This window comes from Equus caballus, chromosome 21, assembly GCF_041296265.1.
Source record: "Equus caballus isolate H_3958 breed thoroughbred chromosome 21, TB-T2T, whole genome shotgun sequence".
In the NCBI taxonomy this organism is placed as follows: Eukaryota; Metazoa; Chordata; class Mammalia; order Perissodactyla; family Equidae; genus Equus; species Equus caballus.
Window position 1 is genome coordinate 58,835,564 of NC_091704.1, and position 14,455 is coordinate 58,850,018.

General features: G+C 41.8%; 1 protein-coding gene across 5 annotated transcripts in view; it reads left to right on the forward strand.

Moving 5' to 3' along the window:
- The window catches only part of RETREG1 (reticulophagy regulator 1), a 125,212-nt gene that overhangs the window by 75,971 nt on the left and 34,786 nt on the right, over positions 1–14,455 (forward strand). Inside the window, exon 1 of one of the 5 annotated variants that reach the window (XM_005604339.4) lies at positions 10,537–11,325. The exons of the other annotated variants lie outside the window; for them this stretch is intronic. Within the exon in view, the coding sequence (XP_005604396.2) occupies positions 11,291–11,325 (35 nt within the window). The 5' untranslated portion in view covers positions 10,537–11,290. Of the gene's footprint in view, positions 1–10,536; positions 11,326–14,455 lie in introns of those variants that run through there. 5 annotated transcript variants of the gene reach the window in all.

Genomic DNA, 14,455 nt, shown 5'->3' on the forward strand with positions numbered 1-14,455 from the left:
GTGGAGCAGTGTCAAGAGGGCAGAGAGATGGCCTTTCCAGGTCTCTTGAAGGGGTGAAGGAGGGGTTATTGGAGAGGGCAGGGTGGGCAGAAGCAAGTTTGTGCCTGGAACAATTTCAGCAACACAGTCAAGAACATAGTGCTGGATTATAACCCAAACTCTTAAGTCCTTATGAGTCCACATAAGTCCTCACTGATATAAATGGTTGAATAAATAATTAAATGAGGGAGAGAGGAGAGACAAATCTTCCTTCCAGAAGAATTCCGAATAGTATATGTTGCTACTTCCCCATTGAGGCAGTGGAACTGTGTCCCTGTGCACCACCTCCCTTCCTCCTTGAATGTGGGTTAGACTTAGACTTGCTTTCAAAGACTAGAGTATGGAAAGGGAAAAACAATAACTTTGCGGTGCAGAAACGTGGCAAACGCTGCTTTATTCAAGTGATGAAGTTAACATCACCAGTGAGAGGTCATGTGGACATCATGAACTCCCTGATGGGATGAAAAGGGCCTTCACCTCTGTAGTTGTCTTCCCCAAGACCCATAGCCTCAGTCTAATCGTGAGGACAACATCAGACAAATCCAAACTGAGGGGCATTCTACAAAATACCTGATATCTGCAAAATACTTCTCAAACTGTCAAGGTCATGAAACCAAAGAAAGACTGAGCAACTCTCATAGATGACAGGAGACTAAGGAGATCTGACAGCTGGATGCACTTTGGTTCTCTGGATGGGATCCTGGAAGAGAAAAAAGGATGTTAGTGAAAAACACTAGTGAAGTACTAATGACGTCTAGAGTTAGTTCATAGTAATGTACCAATGTTGATTTTTAGTTTTGACGAATGTGCTGTGGTAATGTAGGATGTTAACCCCGGGAAACCAGGTGGGGGGTATGTAGGAGCTCTCTGCACTATCTTTGCAAGTCTTCTGTAAATCTAAAATTATCCCAGTATAAAAAGTTTACTAAAGTAAAACAAGTTTGTTATGTTTATAGGAGAGAGGTGCTGGATGCTGAAGGAGACCCGTTGTAAGGAATTATTGTCGAGGCAGGAAATCAGATTAACCCCATCAGAGACTTAATGGACCCAATTTCTCTTCTGAGGCTCTTCAAGGTTCATGTTTTAGATTCGTCTCATTCTGTTTTTAAAGCTCATTGCTTTTTGCTAGTCACTGAAAGGGTTTTACTCAGACCCTGATAGAAATGACGTCACTTATGAGACTCCTTCAGCTTGCTATTAGTGTACCATTTGGAACCCTGAGGTGGCCTAAAGGAGATCAACCATGTTTCTGAGAGACCATGTTTAGTGTCAGACAGTGGCTGAGGCAGTAAGGAGACACCGGCCTGTCAGGTTATTGGTGGGATCTGCTCTTCTCCAAGAAGCAGTTACGTGGTCTCTTCAGTTAAGGCCACCTTTTCCCACATGTCAAAATCAGCAGATGCCCAGTTCTTCTTGCAGCAAATGCTTCTGAAGGGGCTAGTTCCTCTTAGAAAATGCCTAGAAGCCGTAGGATATTAGCCTGGAGGCACATTCCCCCAAACCCCATTGTCTGGAGGAGTTCGTTCAGTGTCTGAGGAGATCTCTCCTCCCCACCCAAGCTGGGTCAGCAGGTGGAGCTCACTCAGCTAAGGCCCAGGAGTCAGCTGGTGTGTGCACAACGGGACTGGAGAAGGAAGCTTTCCGGTCACCCAGCCCCTACCCTCAAAACTAATATGGGAATAATGATTAACTATTGTAGGGCTGGAAACTCTCCATTTCAGTTTGGCTTCTCCACAAAATACTGAGTAAATATATAGCCAAGAAACATCTTATCGGGTGCTATTTTAGAAGTGAAAAATAATTTTCAACACTGACAGAAGCAACATGTGATAAGGAAGATCAACATATAACAAAAGTATCACGTAATCCATATTAAACAGGTTATAATTGCCCTGTCTTGCATTGTGTTTTTAAACTCAGGAGGTGAAGTTTGTTTTGAGCTCTATGCCAGTCTTGTTGAGTCACTGTCTTTACCGTCTGCAAAGACCTCTGTCTCTACGATTTGTGGCCTTGGAGATTTTCCATTTCCTTATGTTTGCTAAGAGCAGTGAGATCTGCCAGAGTCCTTTCTCTCTGATGGCCGTTTGTTCTTAATTTCTTGGAACCAAAGATTCTCTATCAAGGACCTTCACCCCTGAAATACAACTAGAGCCTTAGAAGAGAGCTTTAAGTGAGAAAGCAAGCAAGATTACTCAGGAACAGGTGTGTTCTGTGGAGGGAAGCTTGAACCAATGATAACATTTGGACCCCTGGTGATTTTGATTTGTACCAGTGACTATATGCCTGCTGGAGTTTTATAGAAGTTTTTTGTCTGGGGAGGAGGGTGGGGGTTTGGGAAAGGATGAGAAGGAGATGAGATAGAAAGAAATTGGCTTGATACAGAGGCACATCAACTATGTTCTAAGGAGAGAAGGGGAGAAGTAAGCAGGAGCAAAACCAGTCACAGGTGGCCAACAGGCCCTTGGAGAGGAGGTCACAGACAGGTTTGTAGAGACCGTGTTTAGTGCAATGAAATAGGTCTTAGTAAATGCAGGACACACGAACAACAAGTCAGTGACGCGGGGTGAGGTGATGCGTGAGGTCCAAGTACTGCCCTGTTTCATGTGGTCCTTTTCTTCTCTCTTTGTCAAGAAGTTGGCCAACTGCCTCCTCTTCCTCTCCATGTTTCTCAAGGCTACGCCTGTACTCTGAATTCACTGTCACTTCCTGCTCTTCCCCTCTGTCTACCATTACCCTGCTCTTCCTGTTGTGAATCTACTCAAAGAGTGGGCAAATGGGTTATTTGTGGTGTTTACACTTTGTTTCAAGGATTCAAATGGTCATTAACTCCTAATATCACAATTTAAAAATTAACGTTTAGTCAACTTTTATTAAGAAATATATTTGATCAGAAAGTTAAGACATCAAATGTACCCCGTTAGAGATCAGCATGACCAAGAGGTAGCTAGGACAGGACACAACTCTTGGGGGCTGTCTGGTCCTTTACGGTGCTCCCTGCTAATCTCTCTACCCACCAGCGTCTCTGTACTCCTTGATGCCCTTTTCCCTCCTGCTGTTTTCTGACTCTTCTCCCGTATGTCGGTCCCTCCACTCCTGGCATTTTCACCTCCCAGGCTGGATTGCTTCTCTAGGATCCCTTGGGCGGTGGCCGCTCTCTGTTCTGTCTAAACCACACTTTCCAGACAGCTTAGCTTCGTTATATCTCTTTTTGAAGGGACGCAGTTCAACCTATGGCAGGGTCAGACGGCAGGTGTAGCATGGACTGGACTGGAAAGTTATGAGAGGCACCAGCAGGTGCCTGAGTGGTCTATGGTAAAGAATTGGCTCCAGTTGGGGGTCCCCACCCAGACCATGAGAAATTATGTGAAAATCCAGTACAAATTAACAAAATGGGAGTTCTGACAAATAGGGGTAAGAAAAATAGTGATCTCTTGGGTTGCCTTACAATTTATGGCCTAAACAAGTTCGCTGATGAGGGTGGAAGGGGTCTGTTATTAATTATTCCAGGACAAGAGGCACTGTCCCAGCCTGGGAAATCAGGTGAATACAGTGATACCTCCAGCAAAGGGAAGAAGAAGGTTGACCAGAAAGCTTGGGGGTGGGACTTCAGAGGTGCTGTATCTTGATTTTAGAATGTCAGCTAATTTTTGAATGAAAAGAAATTTGAGGAAAAGACTCCATGCACCAAGCTGAAAAAAGGTAAAAAGATAAAATGGGTAACTAGGTTGATTCTGTTTTAATTTTTATGAGAAGAGACTGAGCAAAAAGCTTCCAAATTTCTCTTCCTGACTGACCAGATGATCTAGGGCACAGTTTTCCAACTGTATCTTGAGCAGCTCTGGGTTTCCAGGGACCTGATTCAGGAGCTGCCTTTGTGGGGGTGGTGAGGCCACATTTCACTGCCCTCCCCCCAAGTAACTCTTTTTGGTTGTTATGTCTTTTATATACTAAGGTTTGGCATAATGTAGCATTTGGGAGGGAAAAAAGTTTTTATTGCTTTGAAAGCCACTGATCTAGGACAAGTCTCAGTATGAGTCCACCAACCAGAAACCGAGAGAGAGAGAGGGTCCCATCTCTCAGTGGTGTGGCGCGTCATGATTATTCATTGGATTATCGTTACTCAATGGCATCATTCACACCATGTACAGATACAGTCATTTCATCCTTTGATTTTTTTTTTTTAATTCAAGGGAGAAAATAGGCTTTTCCACTTTGTTCCAGAAATATATTGGCTTTGATACTCGTTCCATACCGTTATTGCACTTTTGCAAAGTGCGTAATATATCCTCTGAATTTTCATGGGAAACAAGTTCTGTATTGGCAACTTTGGAAGTCTTTGGTGGGGCATGAAAGAGGCAGAGAAGGGGGATTCTGATGCTGTTGAGTCAATGGGTGGAGGGACGGCTTGCTTTGGTTTTCTTTCTCTCATTCAACCAGCATGTATCTTGTATGAACTCCTCGAAGGCAGGAACTCTTCCTGGTCTGGCTTGAGCAAAAATCCTGTTTTCTATTCCATCTCTCTTTTTTTCTTAAGTAAACATATTATGGAAAGGTTTTCCTAACCATCTCATTCTTTTTAGCAGCAGCATAGGATTTCATTGTACCATAATTTAATCAATCCCTTATGGATAGGCTTCGAGATTGCTTTCGGTTTTTTGTGATCATGAGGAATGCGTATGTTTATTTCATCTTTACATGTTTTTATTTTGTAAATATGATTTATGAAGTACATAAAATATTTACAAGTCATATATGTACATTGAAAAAAATGCATAAAATTTATAAATGTACAATATATTTGGAGGGTGTGTACTGCCAAGAGTACTTGATCAAAAGCATGATACCAATGACTTAAGACAATAACTATGCAAGCGCGGAGTCTGAGAGGTGTTTAGTGATATAGCTCAATGCGTTCGAGTTGGTCGCCTGTGGTGAGAGTCTTCTCTGACTAGTGAAGGGAGGGAAGAGTGCATGTAGCTCCCGTGTTTCTGCCTCAGTTGACCATTTGGAACATTTCTTCACTTACGCAACTAATACTAACTACTAACATTACCTAAAAATAACACTAGCATGTTCTGTTCTAGAAGCTAGTTCTGCCGTGCTTTTACTACGGCTGATAGTAGCAAGGAAGATGAAGTCCCTGCTTACCTTCGGGGATTCAGATAGCTGACATGTAAACAAACAGTTAAGATAAATTGAGATGTTGCTAAATTCTGTGATGAAAATCCATCAGAATAAAGGAATTGGGAAGAAGAGGGATTACTTCCCTGAAGAAAGAAATTGAAGAAGAAAAGAAACAGAAAAAGGTAAGGGGGAGCAGATGGCAGAGAGATGGTGAGTCCTCTTGGGACTTGTTTCCTGGAGATGCTTTTGGGACTTCTACATATTAAAAGGTAAACTGAGGCATCGTAAAATTTTTAAGAATTTATTGGAGCAATAATCAGTTTGAATCAGGTGGCACCAAACTGGAAGTGGTTAGGAGCACTTCACAGCCGATGGGGCCAGACTTTGTAGAGAAGATGTGGAAGCAAAGCAAGGAAATTAATTGACTGGATGGAGCTTAAGGTTGACTTATTTGGGAAATCCTAGTTGGCTGTTTGTGATTGGTTGTACTTATATTTCAATTTCTTAACCTGGAGGCATTTATAGGCTTAGGTTTTGGTTTGCTTACCTAGGCTTCTAAGGCATGAGAACCACCTCATTCTAATGGCCTCCTTGTTTAATTAATTTAACACAGTTTAGGATGTCTAGCAATCAGTGGCATGCAGGTACATTTGTAATAACCGGCTCAGAGTGAGGAGGGGATAGGTGGCTGATTTGTAGCATTTACCAACTTCCATGGTGTAAATACTCCCACCATGGCTGATTTCAAACTACATTCTTGACATCACTGAACATGGAGTGGGAAGAGATGCTAACAGGTTTCATGAGCTAGTTAGAGGCAGCTCCAGTGTACCACAGCTAGTGAGTGATAGGATATATGGGTTTGGAATTCTGGGGAGTGTCTGGCTTAGGCATATAGATTCTGGGCATAGAGGTGAGAATTAAAATTCTGAGAATAGAGAGATTTCCTAGGGAGATTGTATGGCATGAAAAGGAAGACAGCCAACGTTAGAATGCTAGGACCGTGCTCTCAAAGTGTGGGTCCCCCACCAGCAGCATCAGCAGCATCTGCGAGCAAATTCATGGCCCGTCCGGGTGCTATGGAATTAGAGTGGCTGGGGGTGGGGGGGAACTACGCTGTACTGTTTCAGATTTGGAAGCCCTGCCCTAGAGATCACCAACATTTAAGAGCCAGTTAGAACAGGTTGGAATGTTGAGAGAAGTTGGAGCTGAGCACAAAAAGTGGAGTCTTCGATCCAGGGGTGGAGAGACCGCCAAGAGGGAAGCAGGCAGCAGTGAAATACTTCAAGGAGGTCAAGTCAGATTAGATGAACAGTAAGTATCAACTGCATTTGCAGCTGGATTACTGCAGTCTTATGAAGAGCAGTGCCAGGATCGTGGCGGGGAGAAAAGGTAGATTCTACTTAGTGAGGAGTGAGTTGACCACAGACCACTGGTTAGGACCTTTGGCTGTAAAGGACAGAAGACAGAGGTTAGTAAATAGGAGGAGATGTGTGTCAACGGTGGGATGTCAGGAAGAGGCTTGGGTATATGTCTGTGGGCTGAGGGGAAAGAGCCAGTAGAATTTGAGAGGGTCATGAACCAGGAAGAAGAGGATGGGAAAATTAGTGGTGCAGATTGGAGAAGAGAGGAGGTGAGGGAATCAAGAACTTGGGATACAGCCTGGCCTTGAAGAAGTTACTCAGGATCCTGTTGGCTTTGGAGGCTGGAGGGAGGGAAGGATGGGAGAGGGTTTTCGGTGGAGAAAAGCGGAGGCCAAGATATTGGAGTAAACGCTCGATGGGCTTTCCCCAGTATTGTCCCATCAATTGCCTTTTGTAATCTCTACCCTTTTTCCTTCTGGATAAAAGTGATTCCAGAAGTGTTTTGGAAACAATTGGTATGATTGTGTTAGCCAGTCAGCTCTCACAGTACCTTTTGTTTTATGTCTAATTTAGACCGATTTTGGCCAAGAAGTAGAGAATTAAAGCTCTAGAGCTGTACAGGCCAATAGAAATAGAATGCAAGCTACATATATAATTTAAAGTTTCTAGTATCCACGTAAAAAAAAAGTAAAAATGAAGTGAAATTAATTTTAACAATGTATTTTAACTGATATACCCAAAATATCATTTCAACATGTAGTCAATATTAAAATTAGTAATGAGATATTTTACATTCTTTTCTTCCTACTCAATTTTAAAATTCTGAACTGGCCACATTTCAATTGCTGTTGGACAGTGTGGCTCTGGAGGGTCCACACAGTTTGTAGTACTGAATGCGAATATAAGGAATAAAAACGTGCCTGTTCTTAGGAGGTGAAAAAGACTCTCTCTTTGACCAAACTGGAATCAGGCTCCTCTGAGCTCTTTCTCACCTAGGCCCTGTCCTTAGGTATGTCCTCAAGAACCCAGTTTTATCAAGAGTTCTGTTAAGTCAGTGTAGTAAGAATTCCCCACCCTTGATATCTGAATCACCCCAAATATCTAACCAAATACCTTCTCTCTCACCATCCCCAGTAATATCTGATCACCCTGGCTTGCCTTCAACAAGAATTCTGTTAGGTCAGTTTAACAAAGAGTTACCCTACCCTACTTAATAATTTTCTGTCTGCCAATGACCTCCCTCCCTCCTTTTTGGCTATTCATGCCAGTATTGCCCTGTAACCTCCAAGAGAGGGAGGGTACCTCCTGTTGTCTCTGATGGAAAGTTCCAGAGCTTCAGACAGCGCTGCTGTGGAAGAAATGGAAAGAAACAGACCTCTTAGACTGATGATTGTGTGAAGAGAAAAAGAGGCATTGAGAAAAGTGGACATTTAGCTTTGATATATGGCAATGATTTTCTTAGGTCATACTGTAACTTTAAACTGCAAAGGAAGGTAAAAGTTCTAATTTGGGACCGTCCCTGTGGTCTAGTGGTTAAGTTCAGCACGCTGCACTCTATGGCCCAGGTTCGGTTCCTGGGTGCAGACCTACACCACTTGTCGGTGGCCATGCTGTGGCAGCAACCCACATACAAAATAGAGGGAGACTGGCACAGATGTTAGCTCAGGGCGAATCTTCCTCAAGCAAAAATAGGAAGATTGGCAACAAATGTTAGCTCAGGGGGCTGGCCCCGTGGCCGAGTGGTTAAGTTCGCGCGCTCCGCTGCAGGCGGCCCAGTGTTTCTTTGGTTTGAATCCTGGGCGCGGATATGGCACTGCTCATCAAACCACGCTGAGGCAGCGTCCCACATGCCACAACTAGAAGGACCCACAACAAAGAATATACAACTATGTACTGGGGGGCTTTGGGGAGAAAAAGGAAAAAAATAAATCTTAAAAAAAAAAAAAAATGTTAGCTCAGAGCAAATCTTCCTCAGCAAAAAAAAATGCATTAAAAAGGAGTTTAAATTAGAATTTTAAAAAGTTAGGAATGCAATCCGTCAATTCCAGGAAACTGAATTTTCTTTAGCATGAAGGGAGAGGCATCAAATTAACTTCATATACCCTTAGAAACATATGCAAATATATTTTCTGTAATGAGGAAATGATGGCCTGAAATTAAAAGCACACAAATTTTAAAGAGCGTGAATATAAGCAAACTTAAACTATGGAAGTGTCTGACCACATAAGCTTTTGCCAGAGTGAGTGGGCTCTGCTGTCTCTTCAGCTGGAGGAGTGGAAAGAGCGCTCTGCAATGAAGGTTGCTCCTGGCTCTGTCACCAGCAGGTCACCTAACTTTGCTAGGCCCCAGTTCAGCATCTGAAATCTTGGGTGGCTTCCATGGCCCTCAGGGTCTCTCACGTGTTTGTATTCTGTGAGTCCTGAAATTCAGGATTTCCAGTAGATTTTAGGTCAGCAATGATGAGGGAACCCTTGGCACCCTAATCCCCCGAACGATGGAAGTATCCTTGAGGCGAGGAAGCCCCCCACTGTGTCCGTCATGTAGCTACACTCTGATTTCTGTTATATGTGCCATCAGTATTTTATCTCCTTGTCCTTGTGATTTTCAGAAACTAACACAAATATATCTAAAGGGGAATTCATGCTTGGATCAAGTAATTTAAAAATGCATGAAGGCGTGCTTAAAAGAAGTATTTTAGTAAATGGTTTGTGGTAGTAATTGGTAATTCATCTGTAGCAGCACTAACTGTCCTTTGAAATTGTCCTTTGAAATGGAGAGGCAGGTTTCAGGGATATGTTCACTTATGTAGTCACCAGCAATTAAGTTCAACAGGAGCTATATTCAGATAGTCAAGAAGTAGTCGAATAGGAGCTGAGGAGAACAAAGGGTAAAATGAACGGGATCAAACTCTCAGAACTTTGTTAGATCATAGAATTAGCATTTGTTGTTGTTGATAAGGTTAAATAAAAGTGCTGAAGTATTCTCACTGATAATATTTTCAGTGTTGCAACTTTTCACTTCCTTGAACTGGAATTCCTAACACAGAACGCTGCTCTGGTTCTGAGAGGCTCCTGCAACGCCTGATCCTCAGAACTTTGCTGACGACTGTTTTCCTTCAAGGTCAACTGTGTTTGAGTATCTGTACCAACTTCACCTTAGACTTTGAAGTCTAAAACTTTAGATCTGGTGTGAAATATTAAAGAAGTATCTTGATTTGTGACATGCGTGTATCGCAAAATAGCTAATGCTATCCAAAAGAAAGCAGGTTAATACATTGTTTGGATTTTTTCAGTGCCCTTTTCTGGGGCACTTTGACAAATATAAATGTAAAATATATCTTAAATACAGACTTACGGCCAGCATTAACTATAATGTGACAATGGAACACACATTTTAAAAAGGAAGGTATATTGTTTCCTAATAATTAGATCTTGCTTACTGCCTGACTTAAGGTCCCCAATCAGGAAAAAAATGCTTTCAAGTTTTTATGCAAAGCGTTTAGGGTATATTCCTAAAGGAATCTCAGTAATATTTCTTCTAGCCTTTTTTTTTTAATGGGGAAGGAGCTATACTTTCTTAAGTTCAGATATACTTGAGCTGTAGCATTTTATTAGTTTCAGATGTATAATACAATGATTTGATATTTGTATATATTGTGAAATGATCACAAGTCTAGTTAACATCCATCACTACATAGTTACATTTTTTTTCTTGTGATAAGAACTTTTAGGGTCTACTCTCTTAGCAACTTTCAGTTATACGATACAATATTATTAACTGTAGTAATGCATGTTGAACATTGCATCTTCATAACTTATTTATTTTATAACTGGAAATTTGTACCTTTTGACCACCTGGGTACAAACTTTTCCCCTAGCCTTTTTGGAGGCAATTGAGTGATTTTTGTCCTGCTCTTAAACATTGCAGCAAATGACAGTACGTGGTGACTGATGACTCCTACGCAGTGATGAGCCAAGCTATAAAAACATCTTAGGCTCACAGCCCAGCCGTGTGCCGGGGTCAGGCTGCTCCCTGATGACAGAGGGAAGTCCTGCGGGAGAAACTCTGTTGTCCAAAGGAACACATGGTTTCATGTTCGTGCGCATACTTATTCTGAGTTGAGAAATCTAGATGACCCGAAGCAGGATTTTCTTGCAAAACAATATGCCTGAAAACACAATTGTTTATTTCCTTTTTTTTTTTTTTTGAGTAAGAGATCTGTTGCTGAGTGTCTAAGCATTCTCAGAGCAAACAAGCCTCTGAGCTCTTGTACATACAGCCCATTTCACTCTCTACTTCCTCCTGTGAATTGGAGATCTGATAGCCCAGGCTGAGGTTTCAAGCTCCCTGTGGCACACCGCCCTTTTTGGTGGGGTGCTTGTCATACCAGGAAAAAGAAGGAAAGAGAAAGGGTAGGCTGGCCCAGGCGAAGTCACCCCAATAAAGGTTAATAGCTGGGTGGTGACACCTTCTCACACAACTGGAGAGAAGATGCTTGCTCCCAGCTGCTTGTCACGGTCCTGGGAGTAAGAGGTGACCTATTTATTTTTAGAAGGGGCAGTCATAATAACCCGGCTCGTGGCTTCATTCAAGGCAGGCAGGCGCTCGGGAAGTTTGTAAATACCAGGAGCGCTGTTTTCCAGAAAGGAAAGAACTGGACTACTGGGTTTTTCCTCCTGATATTCGTCGTGTGAGTGGAGAAGAAATCAGAACACTCAGGTGCCCCAGCCCTCTCCTTGTATTTTTATTTTTAAAGGGCAGCAATGCCTGAAGGGGAGGACTTTGCACGAGGCAAAAGGTAATTATGATATATATTTACTTTTTCGTGGGTCTGTTTCATTTGCTAGTTATTTTTTTAAAAATATTATGACTAATTTAAAAAGGAGTTTAAATTAGAATTTAAAAAAGTTAGGAATGCAATCCATCAATTCCAGGAAACTGAATTTTCTTTAGCATGAAGGGAGAGGCATCAAATTAACTTCATATACCCTTAGAAACCTATGCAAATATATTTTCTGTAATGAGGAAATGATGGCCTGAAATTTTTAAAAAGTGTTTCCTTCTACACCATTTAAAGTTTACTTGAATTTTTTGATGTTTGATTTTTAACTTTAGAGGATAGTTATTGGAAGTCTGAGCTAGTGAACTTTTTGTAAAACGTTTGCATTTTAGAGACTTGTTAAAGATTTTTCAAGGTTAAATAGTAGACCAATTTTGATATTGGAAGCCTTTTTTTTTTTTTAACCACAGTTCTTTGAAGATGTGATCACTGGGGCCCCCACATGCAGTACATTAATTGTATCAATGTTTTTGTTAATATCTAGCTCTAAGAAGGGGGATTAGAGGGGGACAAGGAAGCAGGTAATTATTTCTACTAATATGACCACAACTTGTGCCCATATTCAAAGTGTCCCTTTCTAGCCCCATTGCTGTGTTAACAAAATTTGTATGAATCAGTTTCATTGGAATTCTAATTAGGGTCATTTAAATTTGGATATGAAGAAGTAGAAAGAAAGCTGTTAAGAAAGAAAAAGGGATTATTGACAGTTTTATTGTCAAAGAAAGTGGAAATTGGTGACTCTCTAGGACTGGGATAGCCAAAATATTTTTTCGTCCTTGTATTAAAGATAAACAGTCCTTTTCAGCCATAGTTATAGAGTGTGTGTGTGCGCGTGTGTGTGTGTGCGTGTGTGTGTGCTGATTATAATCAGTTGTAGTCATGTTCTTAAAAGCTACTTTTCTCTTTAGTTTTCTGGTTTTCATTTTCTTCAGATTCCTTTCCAGTACATCAAAGGGGGGACATTAAGTCGGCATTTAATTGAATAATGAAACAACTTTCTATATAAAATGAGACATTAAATTAAGTACTTGAAGATGATGTTTATAAAAGTGGTTGGATTTAGGACATGGACTAACTAACTAGTTAACTAACTAACTAACTAGTTAAGAAAACGTTTTCCGAGCAATGTAAATATCAGTCTGGGTTTGAGATGATGGGTTGATGTACCAGTATTGTGTGTATCCCCTCCTGACATTCTAACATTTCTGAAAACAGGACTTTCTCTTTTCCTCTTTTCATCACGGCATTCCCACCAACTCTCTGCATAGAATTTTGCGCAGAATAGGCATTTTTAATAAATACTTGCTGAATGGAATGTATTTATAAACCATTTTAGCACCTGCAACAAATATCTAGGGGGCTGATCATTTTAGAGAGGGAAAGGAGAGGTTTAGCAGAAATGTAGTAAGAGTTGCCTTAATGAAATGTAACCTTATCACAATTAAATTAAATAGTGATTAATTGTGGATAATTAGAAATATTTTGAACTAAGAGTTTGCGATGTAAACTAAACAAACATAAGATTTTTTTCATAAGAATATTTCACTGGTTACAAAGAATAAATAGACAAGGAGAAGACATATCTAATAATAATTATTACCAAGGACTAAAACTATATTTGCTCAAGATGGGAAACTCACTCTCCCTCACTCCTTTGAAGTAGTGCCCCCACTTTTTAATTTTGGTGAGGTAACTCCCAGCCCTTAACAGTTGGTGGTTTCCTATACAATACACTTTGCTTTGCCTCATCCATCTGCTTTGTTGTTTTTCCCTGTCTGTGCAGAAAATTAGAAAGGGCACTCTGGACAGGGGGAAAGTTTAGAGCTAGGCTAGAAATAAAACATTACACTTGAGGGGAAATTTTACTCTTGCTAAGTTTGAGATTAAATGCCATTGGACAACTCCTTTGGCGGCGTGCCTAACAGAGAAATAACTATTAGGAGTCATGTAGGTGCTGACAGAACTTGTTCTTAGAGCTTGATTGCAGCAGGTTCTGGTTGAATCTCACATTCAGGCTTCTTCATGTTACTTTAGTCCCGTTTTGGAATTTGGTGACCCGAATTGCTCTGTACCAGGTGCTGAGCTAAATCTGAAGTTAGTCTTTTAAACCGGTGGAAACCCACTGATGGAAGCTTCTTGAGTGTACCTGGATAGGTGCTGCAGGCACTGCTGTCTGACTGTTTTATGCGCTAATGGTCCGATGGCTCTGAGGCACCATTTTATCCTCACCAAATGGACAAAAGTGAACACAACTGCCTGGGAGGGGAGGGAGGCAGAGGGGAGACCCTTTTCCTCCTTTATTACTGGTTATTACCAGTAATAAACACTCTTGGTAACAACCCCCAGAGACCCTGTGGCAGTGTCAAGGTCAGGAGATGAAGGGAGAGGGTGTGAAAGAATGCCATTCTGAAGCAGGATAAGGAGAGCAGAGACCCAAGCAGGAAGCCTTAGGTCCAAAGGAGAAGTAGGGGCAGCAACTGGGGAAGCAGACAGGGTCAAGAAACACCAGGAAAATGATACCCTGGCCAGTGGCCTGGCTCTGCATGGTTCCTTATCCCAGCTCATTTCAGCCCCCACCTTGGAGGCAGGTGCAGGCCCTCAGAGTCTTCAGTAGCCTGGGTGGAGAGGTGTGGCCGGGTGAAACCTTCCCTCTTCCGGCTGCCAGGAAGGGGGATAGACCCCCAGGCTACCAAGACAGAGCTCCGAGTGTGTCTTCGGGAAGCACTTCAACACCAGGTGATTATGTTCCCACATTCATTGGTTCACTCTGTGTGTTTCTTTTTTTTTTTTTTTTGAGGAAGATTAGCCCTGAGCTAACTACTGCCAGTCCTCCTCTTTTTTTTTTTTTTTTTTTCCTGAGGAAGCCTGGCCCTGAGCTAACATCCATACCCATCTTCCTCTACTTTATATGTGGGACACCTACCACAGCATGGCATGCCAAGCGGTGCCATGTCTGCACCCAGGATCTGAACTGGCAAACACTGGGCCGCCAAAGTAGAACGTGTGAACTTAACCACTGTGCCACAGGGCCAGCCGCACTCTGTGTGTTTCTTTTTCTTTTTTTTTTTTCATAATGACTTCTCAGTTT